The sequence below is a fragment of the Ambystoma mexicanum genome, chromosome 1q (assembly GCF_040938575.1).
Source record: "Ambystoma mexicanum isolate Mex_15411 chromosome 1q, UKY_AmexF1_1, whole genome shotgun sequence".
NCBI lineage: Eukaryota > Metazoa > Chordata > Amphibia > Caudata > Ambystomatidae > Ambystoma > Ambystoma mexicanum.
In genome coordinates, this window is record NC_090922.1 from 553805091 (window position 1) to 553817491 (window position 12401).

At 42.9% G+C, this 12401-nt stretch overlaps 1 protein-coding gene across 1 annotated transcript in view; it reads left to right on the plus strand.

Annotated features, from left to right (window-relative positions):
* The window catches only part of LOC138531453 (carcinoembryonic antigen-related cell adhesion molecule 4-like), a 172157-nt gene that overhangs the window by 122740 nt on the left and 37016 nt on the right, over positions 1 to 12401 (plus strand). The window contains exon 4 of the mRNA XM_069640992.1: positions 10041 to 10229. Coding sequence (XP_069497093.1) covers positions 10041 to 10229 — 189 coding nt within the window. The remainder of the gene's footprint in view (positions 1 to 10040; positions 10230 to 12401) is intronic.

The following is a 12401-nucleotide window of genomic DNA, read 5'->3' on the forward strand; positions in this document are numbered from 1 at the left end:
TGCATATTTATTATGATTTGAAACAGCCTGTTTCAAATCATAATAAATCTGCAACTTTAGCAGTGTGCATTTTTCTTTTCAAATCATAATAAATCTGCAACTTTAGCAGTGTGCATTTTTCTTTTCAAATCATAATAAATCTGCAACTTTAGCAGTGTGCATTTTTCTTTGTGTCGGCGCAGTGAGACTGAATATTCTTCTTTGTCTTTGAATACAGTGGTGTACTCGGGCAAGGAACCCACAACTCCCAGTCACCTGCAGCCCTCCCAGCACTGATTTCACGGTGCAAGCGCAGTGTTCTACCTTTTGGGGGTTTTTTTGCCCATATTTCTTTTCATTAGAAGTGGATAGGGTGAGGGACATAATGCAAGTAAGTGGTAGCAAAGCTAAGTGCAGGTATGATTGGATAAATTGTTGCTAGAAGCTAACGGTCATTGAAGTTGATTGTTCAAAGTTAAGTTGCCAACCAAGGTACATAAAGGTTCTCCGGTATTTTCGGAACCCAAACTAGTAGTGACAGATTTTGGTTCATCTGTATTGGTGGAGGGTGGAGCTCTATGGAACAAAGAAAGAGTGATAATTGTCAAAAATGGTGCTATGAATAAGGAGAAGGAGAGATGAAGTGGTCAAGATTGCTGGGCAAGTTTTGTGGACAAGCACTGGTGCTTGTATGCATGTTTCAAAATGTAATTCTATTTCATAAGAGGTCAACGTTTATATTTTAATTGTTGCATTCGGAAAGAAGGGAGGTGTTAGGAAAGGATCTATCTCTCTTCTTTCCCACGCCTTAGTTTATCATGTGGAGCCTAGACTCCACATGGATGATATCACACATTCCCAGGCTTAGTGGTTCTTAGAACATCAACACCTAGTTACTGTGTCTAAGTAAACGTGTTATCGTTATTTTTTATAGTTGAGAATGTGAGGGGCATTAGAAGCTCCAGTTAAGGTGAGCTGCCAGGAGCTACCTGAGGCTGGGGTTTGTCTTTAGGATAATACTGAATAAACTCCTATTGCCAATGCTCGCTAATTTTGGCCTCCTTTTATGTCATGTCTTCCTCATCATAACAATAACCTCTACTGTTTTGACCATGTTTGACCACTATTAGGATCCTTAATCATGTCCTTCACTGTTTTGCATGCCAAACTTAAGATATCCCACACCCTGTTCTTTAAGAAGGGGCTGATCTGCCTAGTCTCCTCCTGGAGCACCACTACAAACAGGGAATTGGCCTGTGGATATTTAACAGAACAATGCAATTGTAGCAATCTCCAATTCACACTGACCTTTGGAGATTTCAGACCAAGCGCATATTGGAGTGCAGTGATAGGAAGAGACTTGGGGAGGCATAGCACTTTCTTCCAGAGTCTCCCTTGCATATGCTTGAAATTAAATTCCAAGTCTGGGTCTCAATATCAGTGCCATATAAAAAGGTAAGTATTGCTTTGCCTTTATAGAATGTTATTAATGGCAATACTTTATTTACTAATGCCTCATCACCATCGTACTCTTCATCCTTAAAATTCTCGGCTGTGCAGCATATTTCCAGGTCCAGCAGCACCTCGTGAACAACCACATCCTGGGCATCTTCCAATCAGGCTTCTCTCCAACGCACAGAACCGAAACCACCTTACTGGACCTAAAAAACCAGCTAGACAATATGAAAGACTCAGGCAAACTCGCTCTGCTCCTCATGCTGGACCTATCAACAGCATTCTACCTCGTCAACCACCAGACACTTTGCAACCACCTCACCACAACAGCAAACTTCTCCCCATCAGCAACAGACTGGATCAGATCCTTTCTAACAGATAGATTTTCCCGTGTCTTTATGGACAGCCATGCTGCCCCGCCGACACCAGTAACCTGTGTAGTCCCAGAAGGGTCCTGCATCTCCCCAATCCTGTACAACATTAATACCAAACCCCTTATTGATCATCTAGATGGCCTTGGCATATCCTACACAAATTATACCGACAACACCCAAATCCTCCTCCCCTCTCTGGTTCCTATCATCTTGATGCCACAAACATCAACTCAGTTTATGACATTGTCCAAAACTGGATGGCAACCCATCAGTTATGCCTCAAGGATGACAAAATAGAGATCATAAATGTAGGCCCGCACTCCACCCTTCACAGCATTGACCCAGCTTACAAAGCATTTGACATTGACAGCAACCGGATTCATACATCTTCTGCAGCCAAAACCCTGGGCATCTACATAGACGCCACCCTTGACCTTGCATGCCAGGTCAACACCATTGCTTCCTCTGCTGCCTTCACCGCAAAACTATTGAACGCCAGTAATCCATTACTCACCACAACCAACCGACTCACCATAGCCAGAGCCATAACCAGAGCCAAAAATGGATTATTGTAGCTCTCTCTTTGTAGGAACCTCCAAACGCAACTTGTGCAAGCTGCAAACCATCCAAAACAATGCCCTCTGAGCAGCCCTAGGCTTGTCCAAACACAACCACGTCACAAAGGCTAGGAAAGACACCCACTGGCTCCCAATTCATGAAAGGATTCAATTCAAGACCTTCTCCATTGTACACAGGTGTACCACAAATACTCCCCCGGCCTACCTATCACAATAGGTGGAGAAATACACCCCCCCCTTGTGCTCTAACATCCACAAACAGCCATTTCCTCAGAGTGCACTCCTTCACCAAAAAGACAGCAGGAGGAGAAAGCTTTCCTGTCATCGTCGCCAAGCTCTGGAACAATCTCAGCATCACCCTGAGAAAGGAACCCTCCTACTGGACCTTCAGAAAAAAACTACTAAATATGTGGCTTTTTCACCTAAAAGATCCCCCAAGGTAACTAAGACATTCAGATACCTGATTCCCCCTCCTCCACCTGTGCTCCTCAGAGCAAGACTTTTAAGACACCATGACACGCTCCCTCCATGTTCTGTTTTCTAGTTTGTTTCTTGCATTCTCTGTACTTTGTATTTTATTTTTTTCTCACAATGTAACTAGCGCCTAGATACACAAGGGTTCAGTGTGATGCAACAAATGCAAAATTAAATAAATAAATATGGAAAACTTACAATATGAACCTTTGATTTTCTTCATTTGACATGAAATTTGGTTCACCTTGGCATTTAGCCTCCCCCCTGCCAATGTCCTGTTGGATGAGATGCCAAATGAAAGCCAAGGTAAGTACATTCCCCTGTCAAAGAGATGATTTGCGAATTCAGGTACCATCTAACACCAACCCTTTTTTATGTTGGATTTCTAAACCTCATAATCTGAGTCTTACTAGGATTTGTTAGAAGCTAATTTATTTCTGCATACCCTGTTATCACCATCAACAATCATTGTATACCTCGAGGCCTAAAGTCTAAGACAAGGTTGCCATCAGCATATGCTAGTCACATGATCTGACGAGTAAAATCTTTGGGCTAGATAATGTATACTCGCAGAAAGAATCATTCATGTCAGCCAGATACAAGATAAACTGTCATGGTGCAAATATTCAACCCTGCCTTACTCCCCTCTCTGTATTTATCGGGCTTGACAGATGTCCCTGAGTATCCAGCCTGACCTGAATGGTCGTGTTTTGGTGGAGGTAAGCAATTATTGCTAAAAGGCCACGGGGAATTCCCCACAATCTTACTTTTCCCCAGAGACAAGATCTATTTATAGTGTCAAAGGCTTTGGAAAGGCCAATCATGGCCATAAATAGAGGGGAGTTTCATGTCTTCCAGGAGCTATACCGCAACAAGTTTACAATAAGGCCTTTGAGAGGGGTTGACATAACCTTCCTGAAGCCTATTTGGCATTTATCCAAGATGCTGTTTGGTTCAGCCCAGCCTTCCAATTCCAAGAGGATAGCCCAGCAAAAATCTTAATAGCCACATCAAGAAGGGCAATCGGTCGATAGTTGGTGGGATCAGTCCGATCGTACGTCTTGTAGATTGTTATAATAACAGCCGTATTCCAAATCTCTGGGCAGCACCTCTGGGCAATAATGTTTTTAAAGAGAAGAAAAGGGACCATAGGCCATGAGGCCAGATCAGATTTAAGAATCAGATTTGACAGACCATTAGGTCCCACTGCTCTCGATGCAGATGTTTTTTTTTTTAATAGACTTTCCACTACCTCCAGCGAAGGACTGAGATTCCAAGGAACATTAGAATGTTCATTGGTCACAACCTTCCCTGGATTACAGAAAAGCGTCCTGAAATGTAATAACCAAACCTATTCAGACACACAGTTACATTGGCCTTGTATTTGGTAAGCTTTCCGCCCATTTACTAACGACCAAACATTTCTAGTGTTTTTTTTCATTTAAGGGTGGTCAGCATAGATTCACCTTGTTTTTGGAATCTTAATAGTCTATTGGATCTATTCCAATTCCTAAACGTTGACAGAAGTCATGTTTTTTTCAACATCATCTCTGAACTAGACATTGAAGATTTTTTCTAAGATTCTCAAGTTTTTCTGAATTTCTATTTTCTGGACCAGGTTTCCGACCAAAACTGTATTGATGTTTTGTCAGCAATATTTTCACACCAAATTGAGGACTATCCAGATCCCAAATAAAGGTTCTAAAACATTTGGGGTGTCAAGCCATGCACAATTACTCTGGGCATAACAACATTACAGTTTCTTTTAATTTATTATTTAACTTACGTCTGTCACCCACAAACCTAGCCAATCTGTTGCACCCCTGATTTACTACTAGTTCTGTCTGTTGGCACCTTCTCAACGCATCACAATCACAGGCCAATTTAAGAGTTAGCATGTTATGTTTTTTTTCTTTCTGGGCATTATCTCCATCTTGAAACATCTAGAAACACATCTCCAGACACTATGATGTAATCTATAATATACTTAGATCTGTCATTTTCCCATGAGGGGGCAGGAATTAGATCACACTCTACACTTCCATCACAAAGGAGCAAATCCCACTCTTTAAACAAGTGATGCCAATTCTTTCCATTTTCCACGGCCAAACCGTTATTAATTTCCAAAAGATTTGTAGGGCGACAATGTGAATTTTAGTCGCCTGCTATGAGTGTGCTAATAGCTTCTTCCTAGGATAATCCCTCAGCCAGAACCTCCATAATCAACTCCAAAAACTTAAACACCTTGGGCTATAATAAAGATTAGAAAAAGTAGGCATCTCAACGTGCCTTCTGAATAAAAGTACAATTTAGATACAAGAATTCCATAGCGATTGCACATTAATTTTGACACTTTCATTATTTTGGCATTCCTTGAAGCTATAAGCAGGTCTCCTTTGGGACGACCCACTACATTGCCAAACGCTAACTGCCCTAATATTGTGAAGCCATCAATTCTTAACTCAGATTGCAACCATGTTTCCTGCAACAGAATTAGATCATAAGTTCCAAAGAAGTCACTACTGGTGGATTCATTCATAAAACTTCCATAACCCCTTGTATTCCAGCTAAGAACAGTAATGTCCCTCTTTATTAAATCAAAGCATTATTTGCCTCTAGCTTCTGAAATACTTCAGTCAAAATAACCAGTGACAAGGAGCTTACATTGTTGTGAAAAGTCAAAGATCCCTTGTTTTCAGATGGACCCGGCATTTCGATATTCCACCCTAATTTCCATAATGCCCACCCTCCTGCTTATTAGACTGCTTTCCTCCTGCATTAGATTTACTTTTCATGTTTTTTTTTTTTATGACACTTTAAATCCCATATATAAAAGATTTTTTGGAGCTGCTCATAGTGCATTTACTCCTGAAAGAGAATGTAGACCAATCTCCACTATGTCAGTACGGTTTTCATGTGGGAAGTGTATGTAGTTTAAGTCATGTGTGTATAGCAAAGATAGCTCTGGGGATTGCTTCACAGTCTTCAAAATTGTCTGTCTATTCAGGATGAATTGCTTTTTCCCTTGTTCTAGATGTTGCAGCCAAACATGCGGACGAACAAAGAAGGAGTTAGAGAATTTGTCTTCATCCAGTTGTATGTCTGATGATTGTTTATTTCCCATATCCAAGCCCCCTATATTAGCTGGCTGTTGAGGGTTGCTTTGTTTATTTATAGGCTGAGAAATCTGTAATTGAGTAAATGTGCTGACCGTACCATCGACCACTGACTGCTTTTATGCTGGATTACTTTGAGCTGTTGATTGGGCACTTAATGCGACTGAAGAAGACTTGTCTTTACTTATCTCCACATACATTATTGGGACCCATCGCACAGCAGAAGCTTTCTGAGCTTGCAAGACAATGGGCCTCATTACGACCCAGGCGTTAAGGGTTAACGCCGTCGTTAACCCTTAACGCCTATTCTGATTTTAACGGCTGCTCTTAGCAGCCGTTAAAATCCATGGCGCTAACCTGCCATGATGCCAATTACGCCACCGTAATTTACGGTGGCGTAATTAACGCCTTCCCCACTCCCATTATGCCCTATGGGGCAAAAATGGGAATGGGGAAGGGAAAATGGGAAATGGGGATTTACCGCCCCACTCACCTTGGAATGGGGCGCAATTAGCGCCTGGGTCGTAATGACCCCCAATGCCACTTGGACTTGGCATCTCTCATTGAGTTTGAGCATTCCAGACACATGGCTTAGAAAGATTTCCACTATCTGTTTGCTGTCCCAAGTTCTTTTGTCTAGGAGTGGTACCCGCATTAAGACTTTTTGATGATTGCAATTCAATTATTTCAACCAGGGCATCTGAACTGGAAGACATTTGTGTTGCTGTTGACCGAGAGCTGCTCAGGGTCTCTCTCAGTGGCCTCATGTTTCACCTAGGCATTTGGATGCCAGTGTCAATCTTTGAAGGGCAAACTATATTTTGTAACCCTTTTTTCAAATTTCTCTTAGCTGCTGTAGTCTTCCTGCAGTCAGCCTGTTCTTCTGGGGTAATTAAATTTATCAAGAGATCTAGGAATCTCAAGTACTTCCTGGAACTCTTAAAGTTTCTTACCTGCTTCTTTTTTCTCCAATTTTGCTTTTTTAACACATTTTCCACTTCATTTGCCTTCAACAAAGATCCTTGGTCTACTTCTGAGCCAATTATTACTCCATTCGACTGATCGCTGTCTGGATCTTCAAACAGTAATATTTCAGATACTGCAAGTTCCGAGGTTGCTTCTGTCGGTTGAATTCTCTTTTCAGGAAAGGATTATGCCGGCATTAATTAACTTCAATTAATGCCCTGACGTCTTGAGCTATATTTACATGTTTCACACCCTTAGCCAGCTGATATTTGCAGTGTTCAGGTTTATTAACTTGCACCTTTATGAGGTTGGGATGTGTTTCGAAAGTTAATGTTAGAGCAAGGACTTTTTTGATTTAGGTCTTCCAAAGTTGCAGATGTTTCTCTTAGAAAAATATTGGCGGTTGATCTTTGCTTTTCTATGAGGTTCTGTAATGTGCCCAAAACTTTTTTTTGTCTCACTGGACTGTAAGACATTCACAGAGGAATTTAGGACTAGGTTTAAAGCTGAGATTGATGGAGAGGTTAATTTAACTCTATCGTCCATATCTTTAAGTGTTTCATGCAACACTTGCCGTGATGTGGCCTCTGGAACGTGTATCAAGCTAATTGCCAAGTGTTGTGTTAGAAATGAGGCATGTTCGATCATACAGTCCATTTGAGACCCACCTCTGGAATCGGTTTCACTAACATCAACAGTGCTAAGGCCAGGTAGGGGTGGACTGTAACCTTTCATCCTTGGAAAATCTTCCAGAAGGCTTCTATTTAAAATCCCCAAGCAAAAACTCCATGGTATCTTTCACCAAATGATCCTTCCTACTAGTTGAATTTGAGGCCAGATTTAAGAAAAAGTCCTTCATTACTCAAATTCAGAGGATGGTATTTTGTTTTCTACTCCTGCCAATTGCGTTAATTGAAACAAATCCTCCTGCGTATCATGATGGACTAAGACTTGGGTGTGTACTTTATGTTGAACGGGTAGTTCTGCAGGTTGGTTTGCGGGTATTAAATTAACTTTCTTAGAGATTTTTAGAACACTTTTAACATCCCTTATTAAGGGCCTCATTACGAGTTTGGAGGCACCCATGCCTCCAAACTCGGGTCCAGGTCTGTGGTCCCTGAATGGGGAAATACTGGGCCATTCCGACCTTAGAGGGCCCGGTATTTCCCCATTCAGGGAACCTGGACCCGGACCATCCCCATTCCCATTTGAGACCACATAGGGCTCAATGGGAATGGGGAGCATGCTAACAATGGGCCTGTTAATGACGGGCCCGTTGTTAGCAGGCTGGTCCCCTTGCAGGACCCGCAAAGGACGTCTGGTCTGACCAGACGTCCAGAGCGGGTCCGGCGAGGGGACCTCGTAATGAGGCAGTACGAGGTTAACGGCACCGGCAACTTTACCGGTGCTGTTAACCCCTTACCGCCTCACTTGTAATGAAGCCCTAACTCTATAGTAGCATTCAAATTCGATGTAAACATTCTTGGAGTCGATGTAGTAGATGTTGTGGTAAGTTTTTTTTGTGATGAAGTTTTCCCGTCCAGGAGCGTGTGTAATGACCTCTGTTATTTGGCTCGGGATTACACACACTGGTGGCACATCCTCAGATGTACTCATCCTTGCTGGCGGCAGTAGTCCAAGCCAGGGAAGGTTGACTTTTTGAGTGTCCGGCATCTGGCATCCTGTGTACAGCATTTCCGGGTCAGTCGATTTCACAGTCAAACAAAGAGCAGATAAGACTCTGAGCGAGTCAGCGGGCTCTTCGGCAGCTACAGTGGCTGCCATTTGCATTTGTCTGTTGCACTCTGCTTTTTTAACACCACAGGAACTGGAAGAGATCGGTCTTCTCTTTGCCTCTTCTCCCAAACATTGCTTGCCACTCCTTAAATCGCACATACAAGGTTGATCTGACCAAAATGTAAGACACAACGTCTTGGTATTATATGTACAATCTATCATTGGTACTGTTAGCGACTTGTGAAGTTAAGTGGCTTGGGTCACTCGGGGGCTCAAAGGAAATCCCACAGTCACCCCTGAGATTGATCCACAGCGCTCTGCACAATTTTTATAAGAAAGCCAAAATATCACTTTGCTTCTTTTTTGTGCTTCATATTTTGAACAGCAAGCCCCTTGGTATAATATATTGTCGGGTAGGCTCTGGGCGTAATGGGCGTGCGTCCGTGATAATCAACAGTTCGAGAAGTATTCAAGTCACACTCCGATAGAAATGAGAATTGAATATAGCGCATGCTCCAACAACGCAAAGCCTGCCTAACAGTCTTACCTAACCTTACTGCTCGCCACTCGCCCACCGAAACACCAAACCGCTGCTGGCACTTGCTTGAGCTATCATTTACTGTGAGCGCGCAAACACGAGCACGTGGTTCTGAGTTTTATTGTTTTTCAAGAAAGGTGAGGATCCCGTAATTAGAGCAGGTACGAGGAAAAACACGCAGCCACCACCTTCAAACCGCTGCTGACACTTGAGCTCACAGTTGCTGTTCATTTTCTAGGCGTTTGCAAATATTGTATATTTATTTTGCTTTGTATTTCCCTATATCTGCATGCACCATAATGACCCTCGTATTACACTGTTGTTTAAATGCGACCATATTTGGGGTTCTATGCAAGTTATACAGTCAATGCTATCTTTTAAAATTGACCAGAACGTTCTGATAATGCCAATAACGTGTTTGGACAGGGTTTCTCATAGGTGTTAAAAACTAGTTCCACAGCAGAATACATTCTTTCTAATGAGTAATTCTTTTCTTTTCAACATTGGAAAAACGCTGAGCTGGCTATCTGTTTGCCTAAGTAATGGGGCCAGATGCCACTTATAAATTTCACATATCCTGTGGCTGGGCAGATAACGCAATTCAGCCTTCCAAGGTCCATTATTACATTAGCACCTGTTATTGCAGAGCCTAGAAGCTGGAGGAATCCAGCATGAAACACTATATAAGATTCCTCCTGAGAATGATGGGACTGGGGAATTGGTTGATTACTTGAGACCCTGTTAGCGCAGTGGGACTGCAAGAGGTGGATGTTGTCATGGCTAACCCTGTGAGTAGATGCTAAAATGTGCCCTCTGACTGCAGGTGGCGTGTCGACTTCTCCACCCATTGGAGACATCATCGGATCAATTCTTGGCGCTGCCGTTGGAGCCGCATTGCTCACCACTGCTGCCGTTCTCCTTTACAAGAAACACTGCAGCTTGGAGAGCAAGAGGCCACCAGAGCCCATCCCGCCACCTCGAAATGACCTTCACATGGCCAACCACAGGACGAGTGAGTACCCACATCTGTAACTAAAACAGACCAAGCTCATTCTGTATAGTTGGGGCATCAGTGTGCCTAAAAGAGGAACAAGAACATGTCCCAATGTAAGGGAACTCGCGTCCCCTGCACACGATCATGGGGGCTTACCTGTCCCGCAAAGGACGGAATAGACCGGTAAGTCCCCATTGAACCAGGGCGGACTCAGTACCGGTATTGGAGGTAGTCATGGCGCTAATGTGTACATTGCACATATTCTCACCTTACAATCAGATCAATGTAGTATGAGTTGATAGGCTAGGAGTCTAAGAAAGTTCAATGGTGGACAGATACATCGCTATGAAGCTTGAAAGCATCAGTGTGCCTGATCAACTCATCTCACGGCGGGGCAGGCTTTGAAAGAGCAGAAGGAAACATATGAATAACATTGGAAACTAAAAGTGCGGCTGCTGGGAAGTAAATCTGCCCACATTCCTGAGAGAGAATAACATACCATGTTATTAGGTTTTGTACTACAGACCACTGTCATTTGGTTGGTGTCTATGCACTCAAATGCTCAATGCTCACATCCATGAGGTGAGTGCCATGTGCATGACATTCACTGTTAAGAAGTAGACTGGCATGATACACTCCCGAGAGAAGTACATACTCACATGCCTGAGAACGGAAAGCAATGTGATGACACCCTGTGACAGCTAATGTCAGCAAACATTGAACGTGACTTTCCAGTGTAGGCACATTCTTTTGGCGATGGGCACTGATGTTACTACATCCCTGCGGAAGGCTAAAGAAGTTATTGGGGATACGAAGATGTCAGGGAACATCACAAATTTCTTCAATATCTAGACTTGCCCCGCATCAAAGCTTTTATTTTTAAATTTGGGGGGGCCTTCATACCCCCCCCCGTTTCCTACACTTTACTTCTACCCAACCTGTAATGGTCAGTATGTTGCAGACGTTGTGTTGGGACCTGCAGTGGGTTGAGATGCACTCCTTTAAAAAAAATTCAAGAGCTTGTGAATGTAGCACAACATTGATCTACGTGATCACTGCATGCCCGAAAAAAACGCAAACGGAAATTCCGAATGCAAAAGTTCTGGAGCCCCGGGATCACACAATCCTGGCCTTGCGACTGCGGGGACACCCATGCAACCCCAATCTCCTAATACTGTACTGGGGGAGCGGAGCACATGCCTGTAACCTCCGATCCCCTTGTGCGCTATAACAGGGATTCAGCATTTTCATTTACTGCTAAGGCGCAGCAAACCTATTTTTTTTTTCTGTATTTTGGGGTAATACTAAACAAAAGCCAGATGCTTGGTGGCTTTACACCGAATCAATGGTAACACAGAACTGAGGCTCGCGGATTATGCGTGACTGAACTTGACGCTTTATATCGCACTCTCCACAAATCTAATCGCACCATTATATCTGAGGGCGAGGCACTGTAGATCAATTAAAAATCATTGCATTTAATGCCTTCTAAATTGCAAAACCAAGGAAGGCAGCATTTGACACCCAAATTGCCTAATTCACTTGCTCAATCATCGGTCAGTCAGATTCGATAGCGGCCCTCAGAAATCACATTAAGGATATCTCGCAAACTGGTGGAAGTATCTCACTCACACAGAAAACCGGAGCTATGGCTCACCCAGTCACTGGTTCCATATCGCTGTGACATCACGCCTGTCAGGGCCAATGGTTTTGCCAATCACATACCTTGTACAATGCTACGTACAGAAGTTCTTATTTCCACTACCCTTCAGATCTCACCTATCCACAGCAGCGGCAAATGAGTAATGGGACTTGTGTTTAGTCGTGTCTTGTGAGAGGTAGAGGGGCAGTGAAGACGTGTTGGTAATTTATGGCATGGCATTTGATTCCAATTGAGATCTGATTGCCATCACTGGGACATAGCTTCAGGAAGATTGTACCTGGATATTGAAAATCACTAGACCCACTAAGTGCTCTACATTAAGAGAAAAAAGAACACTGGTGAAGGCATTATGAAGGATCGTTCAGGATATTACATCTTCTATTACACTATTGCGGTGCTGTAGGGAAGTTACACGTCTGCTTTCCTATCAAGATATAAAGCAGCCTATTCTAATGTATTCCGCTCCAAATGTAATGATTCTTAGAAGACATTATTGAAATAGTTAATCCGATTGCCACATAAAACGC